This window comes from Nannospalax galili, unplaced genomic scaffold, assembly GCF_000622305.1.
Source record: "Nannospalax galili isolate Female #2095 unplaced genomic scaffold, S.galili_v1.0 scaffold1594, whole genome shotgun sequence".
NCBI classification, from domain to species: Eukaryota; Metazoa; Chordata; class Mammalia; order Rodentia; family Spalacidae; genus Nannospalax; species Nannospalax galili.
This window is the reverse complement of record NW_008334075.1, coordinates 165,923-181,073: the sequence shown is the minus strand read 5'-3', so window position 1 is coordinate 181,073 and position 15,151 is coordinate 165,923. Positions and strand designations below refer to the sequence as shown.

At 39.0% G+C, this 15,151-nt stretch overlaps 1 protein-coding gene across 5 annotated transcripts in view; it reads left to right on the top strand.

Moving 5' to 3' along the window:
- Positions 1-15,151, top strand: part of Mia2 (MIA SH3 domain ER export factor 2) — a 119,447-nt gene that overhangs the window by 11,319 nt on the left and 92,977 nt on the right. For all 5 annotated transcript variants that reach the window (XM_029561577.1, XM_029561576.1, XM_029561575.1 and 2 more), the window contains 3 exons: positions 779-1,769; positions 9,649-9,828; positions 9,928-10,028. In XM_029561577.1, the coding sequence (XP_029417437.1) occupies positions 779-1,769; positions 9,649-9,828; positions 9,928-10,028 (1,272 nt within the window). The remainder of the gene's footprint in view (positions 1-778; positions 1,770-9,648; positions 9,829-9,927; positions 10,029-15,151) is intronic.

Here is a 15,151-nt window from a genome sequence, read left to right as displayed (position 1 = left end):
GTCTCCCAGTAGTCCTGGCTGGTCTGGAACTCACTATGTAGACCAGGCTGGCCTTGAACTCACAGAGATGCACTTGCCTCTGCCTCCTGAGTGCTGGGATTAAAGGCCATGTGCCACTATGCTTGGCTTGTAGTTACATAGTTTTAAGAAAATCATAGTCATCCTTTTACTTTTTTTTTTAGTTCTGTTGTATTTTATTTAGTTTTCAGATAATGTCTTTAATTTTAATTTTTTATTGATAATTGCTTTTGTTTGTGTTTTTGAAACAGAGTCTCCCTGTAGCCACAGCTTGCTATGTAGACCAGGCTAGCTTTGATCTCTCAGAGATCTGCCTGCTTGTGCCTTCTGAGTACTGGGATTAAAGGTGTATGCCACCAGGCCTGGCAAAGTCTTTTATTAAGATTAAAAACTAATATGTGTATATGCGTGTCTCTATGAGTATATGTTACATGTGTACATGTGTCCTCAGAGGCCAAAAGAGGCGTGTTGATGTCCTGGAACTGTAGCTATAGGTGGTGGGTAAGCCACCAGACATAGGTGCTGGGACTCCATTTCAGGTCCTCTGAAAGAGTAGCAAGTACTCTCAGCTGCTGAGACAAGGTCTTTCTATGTAGCCCAGCTAGTTTTGAATTCACAATTCTCCTCAGCCTCCAAAGTGCTGGGATTACAGATGTGAAACCACATCCTGGGCTGTAATCATCTACTGTAAAAGTGTTCAGGGAAAGATGAGGATATTTAATACATTTATGCCAACCTTTTTTTTTTTTTTTCCTTTTAGGAATCTGACTTTCTTTGTCTTCTTGGAGAAGACTTCATGTTTGGAAGTGAAGACAGTGAATTAAAAAATGACAATGATGAAAATATGTACCCATACGAAGATGAAGACCAACAATTTAATATATATATAAATGATTTCCAGGTAGGACCTGACCTTTATGCAACTTCTGAAAATACTTTGTTTGAAAACCAGATTTCAGTGTCAGAGGTTCCTAAGGAAATCAAAAGTGCTAGTGAGTCAAAGGACTGGGAGGAAGTAGGTCTAGGAAGTGGGGGACGGGATCATATTCCAGAGGTGGACCGTATCTCTCCATCCCTAAGTATACCTGGAGTGCAAGGATGGTTTGGACTGGGAGGAGAAGAATCTACAGAGAAGGTGCTGGGAACAGTTACTGAGCCTGTACAAGGAACCTCATTTCGAAGCAGAAAACTAGCAATGGAAGATGAGAACGACCTAGAGAAATTAAATGATAATGGGCCCCAAACAGAACTTGAGCAAGATCTAGAATCAGAGTTTGATTCAGAGTTACCAGAATTCAGTTCAGAACCAGAGAAACAGTCTGAACTAGTGTTCGAGTCAGAGGACATTCTCAGACCTCAAGCCACTGGCTGGTTTGGTGGTAGATTTGCAAGTTATTTAGGCTTTGGAGAGGAGGATACAGGACTTGAGCTATCGACCAAAGAAAGCAATCCATCACTACAAGATGTTCCTAATTCACCTGATGAAAAATCCCTGGTTCCATTCGAAGAAATACTAACAGAAAAAGAAGACACAGCCATTAATGACAGTTCAATTCTCAGTCCAAGTTGGTTGGACTTTGGTTTTGGCATGCTAGGCTTTGCATATGCCAATAAAGATAAAATTATTTCCTATGATGGAAAAAATGAAGAAGATGATGGAGTAGATAAACATCCTATAGCAAATGAATTTGACCCTGAAAAAGAACAAGAAAGAAAAATGATAAAAATGATGGAAACAGAAGATCAAACAGGTAAGGAAAGAGTCTTAGAGAACACAGAGAATTCTGATACTCTGCCATATTTGAAAAAGTTCTTTGATAACCCTTGGAGTCTCCAGAATATTTCAGAGAAAACAGAATTAGAATTTTCTAAACAGATACTGGGTCAAAATAATATAGTTGATGCAGGGCGTGGTGGTGCACGCCTTTATTCCCAGCATTTGGGAGGCAGACACAGGTGGATCTCTGAGTTCAAGGCCATCCTGGTCTACACAGCGAGTTCCAGGACACTGGGGCTATAGGGAGACCCTGCCTCAAAAGACCAAAAAATAATAATAATATAGTTGAAAATGATGAAGTTGTAAACTTTCCCACAGATATGAAAGATCTCATGATGTTGGAAAGCATATAGTTAAGTTGGTATGAAAAGATTTATAATGTATTTGTTGAGATTATTTAGTTATTTGTTTGTTTGTTTGTTTTGAGACAGGGTCTCCCCGTAGCCCCAGCTGGCCTGGAACTTGCTATGTAGGTCAGACTGGCCTTGAACTCACAGAGATCCACCTGCCTCTGCCTCCCAAGTGCTGAAATTCAAGGTGTGTGCCACAACACCTGGCCAGAGGTAATTCACTTTTATAAGTATAAATCAGATGAAAAGTCCACATTTGGGCTGGGAGATGACTCAGTGGATAAAGGACTTTCTGCATAAGCATGAGGACTAGAGTTTGGATCCCCCTAAAACACATAAAACCAAGCAGGTGTGCTGTTTGTAATCCCAGCATTTGAGAGGTGGAGACAGGGGATTCCATTATGCAAGCTGCCTAGCTAGACTAACCAGAGTTAGCAAGCTTCAGGTTCAGTGAGAGGCTCTGCCTCAATAAATAAAGTGGAGAGCAACTGAGGATGATGCCTGGCATCCACTGAGGCTTCTAGATGCACACGCATGCACACCATGCAAAAAAGAAAAAAGTAAAAAAATATGTTCTTCAGAATACTCACTAATCAACAACTATATTTATTAATTTTTAGGGTCTTTTTGAGACCCGGTCTCCCTGTAGCCCCAGCTGTCCTGGAACTCACTATGTAGACCAGGCTGGCCTTGAACTCACAGAGATCCACCTGCCTCTGCCTCCCGAGTGCTGGGATTAAACGCGTGCACTACCACGCCCAGTGAAAAGGCTCTTTTAAAAGCATGTATTCACAATATGTAAAAACATGGTTTTAAGTTTTATGTCCATTAAAACGACAACACCTGTTTCTTACTGTTCCCCTCTCTCCAGATCCTTTCCCCTTTACTCCCATGGTTCCTTTTCATTTTCCTGGCTCCTATGGTTACATCAGGATGTTTACTCACATCTAGGAATTTGGAGCTCAGATACACAAAGGAGAGCAAACATATGCCGCTTATTTTTCAGAGTTTATGTTAGTCTAGTATAATAGTTTCTGGTTCCATCCGTTTTCCACAAATTTCATGGTTTCATTTTTCTTTATTACTAAGTAGACATCCATTGTGTAAATGGACCACATTTCATTATCTCTTCATCAGTTGAGAGACATTTAAGTTGTTTCCATTTCCTAACTATTGTGAAAAGAGCAGCAACAAACATGACTGAGCGAGTATCTCTGCAATAGGATACTAAGTTCTTTGGGTGTATGTCAAAGAGTGCTAATACCAGATCATACGGTAGATTCATTTTTAATTTTTAAAGAGTTCTCCACTCTACTTTCCATAGTGATTGCACCAGTTTGCCATCCCACCAGCAGTTATTTGGTATTATTTGTTCTCTTGATCTTAGCTATTCTAATTGGGGTAAGATGAAATCTTAAAGTAGTTTTAATTTTCATTTCCATGATTACTAAGAATGTTGAATACTTTTTAAAAAATTTATTTTATTATTTTTGTTTTATGTGTATGAGTATATTGCCTGCATGTATGTAAGTACACCCGTGTTGTGCAAAGACCAGGGGGGGCCAGAAGAGGGCTTCAGTTCCTCTGAAATTGGAGTTACAGACAGTTGTTAGCTGCCATGTGGGTGCTGGAATTCAATCCCGGGTCTCCTGGAAGAATAGCAAGTTTTCTTAACCACTGAGCCATCTCTCCAGCCCCAGGATGTTGAATACTTTTTAAGGTTTTTCTTAGCATTGCTATTTCTTCTTTTGAAACCTCTCTGTTCATATTCATAGCCCCCCTTTTTTTTCTGGTCTTTTTGAGACAGGGTCTCCCTGTAGCCCAGCTGGCCTGGAACTCACTTATGTAGACCAGGCTGGCCTTGATCTCACAGAGACCACCTGCCTCAGTCTCCAGAGTGCCTGAATTAAAGGTGTGTGCTACCACACCCAGCTATTATTATTTAGAGGTTTTTAAAATGAAGGATCACATGTAGGTCAGATTGACCTTCAGTTTTCTATGTACCTGAACCTGTTATTGAACTCCTGATCCTTTTACCTTTACAACCCAAGTGCTGGGATTGTAAGTGTGTACCACCATGCCTGGTCATTTTACCTTTCATTTTGAGATAGGGTCTCACTAAGTTGAACAGGCTGAACTTACTTGAACTTAACTCTGTAGCCTAGGATGGCCTTGAACTTGTGATTCTCCTGCTTTAGCCTCCCAAGCAGTAGGGATTACAGAGCTGTGTCATTACGCCTGGCCTAAAAATTTACTTTGTTTGAAAAAAAACTCAAAAGAGGAAGTTAGATAAAACCACCGGTCCTATTTTCTGAATGTTAATGAAATAGCTAAAACAGTCAATTTTTCCTGATAATTTCAATAACTCTTTTAGAAATAATAAACGAAAACTGCTTGTATTAGTTAGAATGAGTGCATAGGAAAATGAATTACTGGTTCCAAATCATTGTGAAAATATGAGACTTGAGATTAGAAAAAACTAATACATGGCTGGAGGAATTTGTAATACAGATAAATTAGGGAACAATTATTTATTATAGTGTTAACTGTTTTACAAAAGGACTCCAACTGGGCTTATTTAAATGAGTTTGCAAAATATAGTTAAATATTAAAAAGCATTGCTCTATTTGACTTAAAATTCTGTTACTAATCATAAGAAACTCATGCTCATATATATATATGTATATATATGATGCAGATTTTAAAGCGTAGGTTTAAGTGAAAATAATATCCCAAAACTATAATGAACTATGAAAACACTATATAGATTCACCATTTTTCTTGATATGTATTCATTTCAAATACAGTTTAAAATAGTATTTTGGGAGCTGGAGAGATGACCTCGTTGTAAAGAGCCCTTTCTGTTCATATAGAGGACCCAGGTTCCATTCACATCACCCACATGATGCTTCACAACTGCCTGTAACTCCAGTTCCAGGAGATCTGATGCCTTTTTCTGGCCCCTGAAGGTTCCTACACTCATATAATACATGTAAATCCACACAAGCACACACACAGGTATATAAAAGCAATAAATAAATAAATTTTAAAAAACCCTAAACTAGTATTTTGAAGAAAAAAAAACCACATCACCTATAAATTTGAGCATAATTATTGAATATGCTCTTCCGAATGTTATTAAACACTACTGTAGATCATTATTTGATTCCTGTATTCACAGCATTCTCAGTGAACATGAATGGTAGCTTCTGCCTGAAGTCCTCGCTTTCCAAAGGCTGAGGCAGGAAGGTCCCTTGAGTCCAGGAGTTCAGGACCAGCCTGGTAATGTAGAAGACCTTGTTACAGGCAAACAAATGTATAAAAACTCTGGAGCTGGATCTTCAGCACCACATAAAACAAAAGCAGACAAACAACCAGACTTGATCACTATTTTTTTTTTACTATTAATGTTTGCAGGTAGTATTCTTAACTTACTGATATGTGTTTATTCACCTTGGACTTTTGTCTTAAAACTATTTATTGTTTTCCTATCTATCATCTATCTATCTATATCTATTTATTTATTTATTTATTTATTTATTATTTAGTTTGTGTGTGTGTGTGTGTGTTTACCATGGTGAGCTGTGCAGATCAAAGGACTACTTGAGGGAGTAGGTTCTCTTCTACCATGTAGGCCCCAGGGATTGAACTCAGGGAGCAGGTTTTTGGCAGATGCTTTTGCCAGCTGAACCATCTCACTGGCCTGATTTTTGTCTTTAATTTTTTTTTTTTTAATTTTGGAGTTGGAGAGATGGCCCAATGGTTAAGAGCACTGGCTGCTCTTGCAGAGGACCCCAGTTCAATTCCCAGCACCCACATGGCAGCTAAAAACTGTCTGTAACTCCAGTTCCAGGGGAATCTGATGCTATCTTATAACTGCTCAGGAATTGCACAACATGGGTGCACTTACACATGTGCAGGCAGTATACTCATACACATAAAATAAAAATGATAATTTTTTAAAATGTATTTTCGTGTGCCATGTACATGCCTCGTGCTCACAGAGACTAGAAGAGGGTGTTGGATCCCCTTGAATTATAAATGGTTGTGCGCCTCTCTGTGTGTGTTGAGATCCAAAGTTATGCAAGAGGAGTACATGCTCTTAACGTCTGGGCCATCTCTCCAGCCACTTCTTTGAAAAATTTTATTTATTTTCATTGTGTGTGTGTGTGTGTGTGTGTGTGTGTGTGTGTGTGTGTCCCTGATGTGTGTGTGAGTGCTGGCACAAGTGTGCTACAAGATGCACCTGTCAATGTCAGAGGACAAATTTTGGGAGCTGGTTTTCTTCTTCCACTGTGGGTTTCAGGGATTGAACTTGGGTTGTCAGGCTTGTGTGGCTAGTACCTTTACCTAAGGAGCTATCTCACTTGACTCATCACTGATCTTCTTGAAATAAGTTAATGGCTGTTGACTTGACATTGACATAATTATATGATGCAACACTCTAAATGTGGCAATTCTTGACCTGTGTGCGTTTTAAATTGGAAATTAAAAAATTAATTCTGTGGGAAATATAATACTTTAAAATTCTATTGAGTTTTATTTATTTTATTACATTATATTTTAATTTATTTTGTGTGTGTGCCTCTACATGCCTAGGTACTTAAGTGGAAGTCAACGGACAATTTGCAGAAGTTGGTTATTTCCTTCTACCATGTGGGTTACAGGGATTGAACTCAGGCCATTAGACTTGTTGGAAATGACCTTACGCAATCAGCCATTTCCCCAGCCCAGATGATCTTCTAAAAATAGGTTGTCAAGAGATGTGCATAGATTTTTTTTTCATTGTAAAGTTGAGTTTTGGTATACTGTGGTTCATTTAAAGTTTTTACTTGTGAGTTAGGCATGATGGCACCTGCCTATAGTCCCAACCCTCAAAAAGCTGAGGGAGGAGGATCCAGAATTCAAGGTTAGCATGATTGGCACGTTTTCATTTTCAAAGTTCTTTCAAATATCCTGGGGATATGGGCACCAGTCTGTACAAATGTTGGATTTCTGGGGCCCACATGGTACAAGGAGAGAAATGACTCCCCAAAATTGTCCTCTGACCTCCACATGCATGCTGTGGCATGTGTGTACCCCTACACATATGTAATATCCACCAAAAAGTTAGAATGATAATGGTTCTTATGTTTAATAGAGCATATTAGTAAATATGCTAACCTAGGAGACTATATTTTAGAACTTGGAATTCAACTACTTTAAGTTCCAATATTCTTTTTCTTGGTATGACCATTTATCCTGTTTACGTGTTGGTATAACTATTTGTTCTGTTTTATTAAATAGGATTACTATGAATAATTTTCTCATTCTGGTCCCCTAGTTCTCTAATAGGTAAAGTAAGTAAAATCTGTTTCATGGAATGATGTCCAGCTATTACCCTTTCTTGAATAAGAGATTTCTAAAAGAAATGAAATCACTTTAAAAATATTTTTATTTTTCAAAGATTTATTTTTATTTTTACCTCTGTGTGTGTGTGTGTGTGTGTGTGTGTGTGCGCACACGTGCGTGTGTGTATTTGCATGTGCTTGCCATAGCATGTATGTGGAGGTCAGAGGACAAATTTTTGGAGTTGGTTCTCTTCTTCCACACTGTGTGGGCCCTGGGTTGGAACTCAGGTTGCCAGGCATCTGACCACCAAGCCATCTTGCCAGCCCAAAGAATGAAATCTTAGTGTAGTGGGACCTGTTTATTATCTGACTCTTAGTCATAAGCTCACACAGTACAACAAGGTTGACAGTTATGATAGTTTCCAGTTTTTCTTTTACTTAAATTTTTTAAAAAAATTCATTTTATTTTTAAAAAAGATTTATTTCTTATTTCATTTTATGTGTATGTATGAGTGTTTTGCCTGAACATACATAAGTGTACTGTATGTGTGCTTGGTGCCTGAGGAGACTGGAAGAGGGCACTGGATCTCCTGTAACTGGGTATAGACAGTTGTAAGCCACTATGAGGGTTCTCGGGACTGAACCAGTCCGAGGTTTTTCTTCTTCTTTATTTTATTTTATTTTATTTTATTTTATTTTATTTTATTTTATTATTTTATTTTATTTTATTTTATTTTATTTTGGTCTTTTTGAAACAGCATCTCCATATAGCCCCAGCTGGCCTGGAATTCCCTAATGTAGACCAGGCTGGCCTTGAACTCACAGAGATTGGCCTGCCTCTGCCTCCCAAGTGCTGGGATTAAAGGCATGCACCACCACACCTGGCCTTCTTTTTTCTTTCTTTCTTTTTAAAATTTTATTTCTCTCTCTCGCCCTCGCTCTCTCTTTCTCTCTCTCTCTCTCTCTCTCTCTCTCTCTCTCTCTCTCTCCCCTCCAGTACAGGTGCCAGTGGAGGTCTGAAGAGGGCATCAAATCTTCTGGAACTGGAATTACAGGCAGTTGTGAGTCACATAGGGTACTGGGAACTAAACTTAGGTCCTCTGGAAGAGCAACGAGTGCGCTTAACTGAGCCATATTGCCAGCGTAATTTATTTTCCTTTTTTCTTAAAGTCTGGGTCTTGCTAAGTAACCCAGGCTGGTCTTGACGTATTGGTCATTTCTCTCCTGCCTCTGCCTCCTAATGTTGGGATCATGGACATGTGCCATTATGCTTGGGTGTTCTGTTGTTGTCATTGTTTCTTTATATTCTTCCTTAGCTGGGAAATAAAGAGGGACTGTGTGGTGATCTGAATAAGGGTCCCTCAAAGCCCATGTCTTAAGCTCCAGACCCCGTGAGCATGTTATTTCACATGCAAAAAGGACTTTGCATGTGCACTCAAGGGGTTTGAGATGAAGAGATAATTACTTAGGCACAATATAATCCCAAGGTTCTTTATGAGAAGAAAACAGGACGGTCTAAGCAAGGAAGAGAATAGAAGATGCTCCACTGCTGAGTTTGAAATGGAGGATAGTGCCATGAGCCAAGGAATGCAGGAGGCTTCTTGAAAATAGAAAAAGCAAGGGTATGAATTCCTCTCCAAGCTTCCAGAAGGAATGCAGCTCTGCAAATATCCTGGTTTTGGGATTTTGGACCTCCAGAATTCATTTTTTAAAAATTATTATTTTTATTTTATGTGTATGTGTGTAATGCCTGCATGTAGGTAAGTGCACCCATGTTGTGCAATGCCCGCGGAGGACAGAAGAGGCTGTCGAATCCCCTGGAACTGGAGTTACAGACAGTTGTTAGCTGCCGTATGGGTGCAGGGATTCAAACCTGGGTCTTCTGCAAGAAGAGCCAGTGCTCTTAACCGCTGAGCCATCTCTCCAGCCGTGGACCTCCAGAATTCTAACAGAATAAATTTTTATTACTTAAGCCCCAAGCTTGTGGTCATTTATTTCACTAGCAAAAGGAGCTAGTACAGGCTAGACTTAATGTTTTTGTGCATTCTTTCTCAGATGAAGTGTCACAATGACCATAACGAAGTTTCAAAGGGTGGACTTTCCAGAAAATGGAAGGGAAGCTGGCAACAAAGCAAGCACTGTAAAGAAGACATCTCTCTTCATTTATTTACAGATGTTGTCTCTGAAATAGAGTTACCTCTGCGAGCTCATGAAGAACTGCATTTAAAAACCTCATCTCCTGAAAGGCGAGAACGTTCAAAATCCTTAGAAGACTCTGAAAGGCCTGCTCTGGTGGAAGCAGACAGATCTGTGGAAGACAGCCTGCTCAACACTCAGATGGTTTCTCAAAACGGTAAGAAATGGTTATTTGTTCTCCAATTCAGTAGCTGAAGAAGTTAGATTCAGAAGTCATATATCAAATAATAATGTATTTATGTTTCTAAATCAACAGAACATGCCACAGACTTTCAGATTCTGAAATTCTTATTTCAAATTGACATCTGTGATTTCTTGAGTTCTGCATTTTCAGCAATTGAAATTTTTATAGAAAGGGTAAGTTGGACTTTAAAATTTTGTTTATGTTTATTATTGTGTGTGCGTGCGTGCACATGTTTGTGTGCCAATGTGTGTGAGTGGAAGTCAGAGAGCAACTTTGAGAGTTGGGTCTCTCCATCCATCATCAGATCATCAGGCTTGGCAGCAGGCAACTTAATTGGCTGAGCCATCATCAGCCCTATAGGCTTTTAAAATTTTTGTACAATAATGTTGCCTATTTTACTGAATATAGGTGTGACTTTGAAATAGGTTTGAGTGACTCTTCCCTATGTAAACCTCACAATGCTTCTTCATTTAAAAATATTTTATTTATTATTTTTATTTTTTATGTGTATGACTGTACTGCCTGCCTGTATGTAAGTGTCCCTGTGATGTGCAGTGTCCATGGAGGTCAGAAGACAGAATTGGATCCCTTGGAACTGCAGTTACTGATGGTTGTTAGCCTCCATGTGGGTGCTGGGAATCAAACCCTGGTCCTCTGCAAGAGCAGTCAGTGCTTTTAACTGCTGAGCCATCTCTCCAGACCTGCTTCTTCACTTTTTATGAACTCTTACATATAAGAATTCTCCTTAAAAGTTTTGTCACATTGATGTTGTTAAATTTTGAAAAAAAAGACTTAAGAAGTTTTTATTATTTATTTTTATTTTATGTGTCTGAGTGTTTTGCCTGCATGTATAGAAGTTCACCATGTGTGTACAGTGCCTACAAAGGCCAAAAGAGGGTGTTAGGGCCCCTGGAACTGGTGTTTCAGATGGTTGTTAGCTGCCATGTGGGTGCTGGGAACCAAACCTTGGCTCTGCAAGAGAAGCCACTGCTCTTAACCACTGAGCCATCTCTGAAGTCCCCTGAAAAAAGACTTTGAATACTGCTCTTTTTTTTTTTCTCCTCAAATTAGGGAAAATTATATTAAATGAATTAATTAGAAATAGATGGATTAGAGTCTTGAGCAATTATTAGTATCCAAATGACAGTTGTGATCTTAAAGTGAAGTAATGAGAGACTATCAAGCAACTAGAACAGTAAAACTTAGCTAAGCTGTAGCTAAAATTTCAAATCCTGTTCACATTCTCATTTATTGTTAATCTTATTATCAGCTAGATGTGATGGTGTACCCCTGCAATCCCAGCTTTTGGGAAGCAGAGGCAGGAAGACTGTCAGTTTGAGACCAGCTTGGGCTACACAGTGAAACTCTTGTTTCATAACAAAACAACAACAACAAAAGCTAAACGGGTCACACCAGGACCCAGCTGTAGTATTTGGCACATGAGACCTTTTGCAAATTCATCTACTGCTACTTCAGAGTTAATTGAGGAAGCCCTTCTGTGTTCTTATTTACATTGTAGGCTGAAGTTTAAGTGTGGTTGCTTTCATGGAATTCACTCTAGTTGGAGGATGTAGATAAAGATAAACATAACTAATGTAGTCATATAATAGTGTAGGATGCTACTGATGCATCCTGAAGGAGCTCCCTAGTAGGCAGTGTGGTACAGAGAAAGTGTGAAGAGGAGGAGGTTAGGAAAGTACCCCAGAAGAGATCATATTTGACCTAATCCTGAAGGAAAAATAGAGTTAGCCAAAGAAAGGAAGGATGGGTATTCTGTAAAGGAAACCCTTTTAGTGGTACAAAAATGGGAGAGAACATGATGTTTTTGGAGAACTATAAGCAATTTATCTTAATGAAATATAGGGATCAAATCAAGAAGAGCTTTGCATGCTATAATAGGGAATTTATCTTTGTCCGTTCCCCACCCCTCTGCTTTTTTTTGACAGGGTCTTACTAATGTAGCTCTGGCGGGTCTGGAACTCGCTATATAGACCAGGCTGACCTTGATTTCACAGAGATCCTTCTGCCTCTACTTCCTGAGTGCTGGGATCAAAGGTGGGTACCACCACACCTGGCCACTTTGTCCCAACTTTTTTTTGGCCTGAGCATTCCAAAATTTAGACTTTTTACTATGACATTTGGGAAAGGATTTGTCAATGGTACTTAGATAAAATATGGTACAATTGTTACAACTTAATTTCAATTTAATTTGTTTGTTTATAGTTTGTTTGAGACAGGATCTCATGTAGTCCAGACTAACCTTTAACTTGTGATATTTCCACTTCAGCCTCCTGAGTGCTGTCCCACCTTTTAATGCTGGGAAATAGTCAGATTAAAAATCATACCATATGGGTCAGACGAAGTATTCAATGAACTGTATTTGTCCCACTAACCACACTTTTAAGCCTCTGGTCTAACATCTGGTGGTGGTTGAAATGACTGGAAGGACAATTTGGATAGATCTTGTGGATCTGTTCATTGAATTTAATGACTGATTGAACACAGTAAGAATTAAATGGAAAAGTGATCTAGTTACCAGGTTTCTAGCTAGGGTGAGACCAGGTAGATGGGGTACCACTAACTGTGGTAAATTTTTTTTGTGAAAACTATACTTAACAACATATATTTTACTTTTTTATTTTTATTTTTTATTGTTTGAGGCAGGGTCTCTCACTTTGGTCTGAAACTCTATGTAGCCCAGGCTGACCTTGAACTTATGTTTATGACTGATCCTCCTGCCTCATCCTCTTAGGTACTGTGATCAGGGCATGAGCTACCAAGCCTGGCACCATCATTTGACTTTAAGAGGCCTCTTCTCACGATAAACAAGTTCAAAGAGATCATTACTTTGCTTTATATAACTTTGTATTAAAGATGGTAAAAATGTCAGATGTGGGACTGGAGTGATGGCTCAGCGGTTAAGAACACTGGCTGTTCTTGCAGAAGACCCAAGTTTGAATCCCAGCACCCAAATGGCAGCTAACAACTGTCTGTAACTCCAGTTCCAGGGGATCCGACAGCCTCTTCTGTCCTCCTCCGTGGGCATTGCACAACACGGGTGCACTTACTTACATGCAGGCAATACACACACACATAAAATAATAAATAATAAAAAATTGTTTAAAAAAGAAAGTTGTGCGTGGTGGCACACACCTTTAATCCCAGCACTCAGGAGGCAGAGGCAGGCGGATCTCTGTGAGTGCAAAGCCAGCCTGGTCTACATAGTGAGTTCCAGGCCAGCTAGGGCTACGTAGTGAGGCCTTGTCTCAAAAAAAAAAAAAAAAACCAAAAACCAAAAAACAACAACCCAAAACAAAACACCCCCCCCCATAAAAACAACAAACAACAACAACAAAACCCAAAAGTCAGTCAGAAATATGTTTCGGGTTAGGAGAAAAATAATAATAATAATGATAATCATAAAAGAGTCAAAATAAAGCTTTCAGTTTTACTTACAAGTGTACTCTGTTGAAATATTCCCCAGCTCTTTACCCCCTCCACCACCAATTATACAAGTTAAATTAAGAAGTTGAAAAAAAATTTACTACTCTGAACATGATGATATTTGGGTCAATATAAAATATTTAATAAAGCCTAAGTGTGCTTACTTTTGTGGGCTTAGTAAATATGGTCAAATACATTTTACCTAACCATTTTGGTTAAAATTCCCCATATATGAAAATATTGAATTTAAGTTTAATTATCTTATGATATTGGAAAGTTACTTCTTTGGAGATGGCATCTTAGTATTAAAACTTCAGTATCAGGGGGCTGGAGAGATGGGTTGGCAGTGAAGAGCACTGTCTGCTCTTGCAGAGGACGGGGGGTTCAAAGCCCCGTGGCTAACAACTGTCGGTAACTCCAGTTCCGGGGGATCCGACACCATGTTCTGACCTCCTCAGGCATTGTACGACGTGGGTGTACTTACACACAAGCAGGCAATATACTCATACACACAAAATTAAAATAATAATTAAAATATTTTGAAAAAAAACCTTCAGTATCAGAAGCTGGGAACTGCTCACAGGCTACTGGTCAAATGGATTTGTTCATTGTTTTAAAAAAGTTTTTGTTGGCTGGGAATGTAGCTCAGTGGAGGAGCATGTATGTACTTGGGATGCTCAAGGCCCTGGGTTAATTCCCTAGCATTTAAAACAATAGCCAGATGTGCTAGCATACACCTTTACTCTCAATACTCAGAGGCAGAGGCAGGCAGATTTCTGTGAGATCAAGGCCAGCCTGGTCTACATAGTTTCAGGCTAGCTGGGGCTATAGGGAGACCCAGACCCCAAAACTGAAACCAAAACAAAAAAAACCCAACAACAGCAGCAGCAACAACAAAACAACACACAGACACATACACATATTGTCGCTATTTAAAACCCGAGTTTATTAAAAATTTTGGATTCTCTTGAAAAACTAGATGATTGTGGTAGAAAGTTTCCCATTCTATGTGGCAATAAGAAACCCAAGCTGTACATTGTTGACATGTATAGACCTGTGCTATATAACTACTTACGTGTATTTCAACTGCTTGGCCTCTATGGGGTTTAAATGTTCTGAAGAGTTTCTCACAGACCTGGAATCTAACAATCTGAATACACCTTTTAAGGACCCATAACATAGATTTGAAAAGCTGAAAAGTGGTGGAAATTTTCAGTTTATTTTGAGGGAAAGAATTTCCTTTCCTTCTTGCCTAAATGTTTCAGGTAATTGTTTCAAGTAACTGGTCATTTCAGGTAGATTTTTGTATAGAACATAACATTTACGTACTCCTTCCAGGGATGGTTCAGTTTTAGGTGTAATAAACAAGGGGAATTACCCAACTCCTGTCGAACAGGTTGCTCCTGATTAAATATATTCTGAGGACAACTCTTACGCAGAATGACAATGTGGCTTTACAGTTTTGATTTTCTTCTAAAACAGGAGTTCTTAGTCTGTGAAATCACCTGTTTAATTAAGTGGGAGTAACTAGTCCTTACTGCTTTGCCATTGGGGCCCTTCATAAGGGAAATCAGTTTCTAGGTAGTGGATTAAGCTTTCTGGTCAGCACGTGTCCAGTATCCTTGGACATTTTCTGGTAGCTGTTATGAGTACGACAGCATTTGTTCTCCATTTACTTTAAAGCTGGTCTTTCACAAATAGCAAAGGTCCCGTGTCTGCTTATGGAGAACAATCTTTGAATATCTTTTATGTGATAGAAATTATGTCCCCTATGTGAATAGACTATAATAAACCTTCAGTATACCAGTAGGTAGCAAATTTAGGAATTTTCTTTTCAACTGTAGATTTTAAG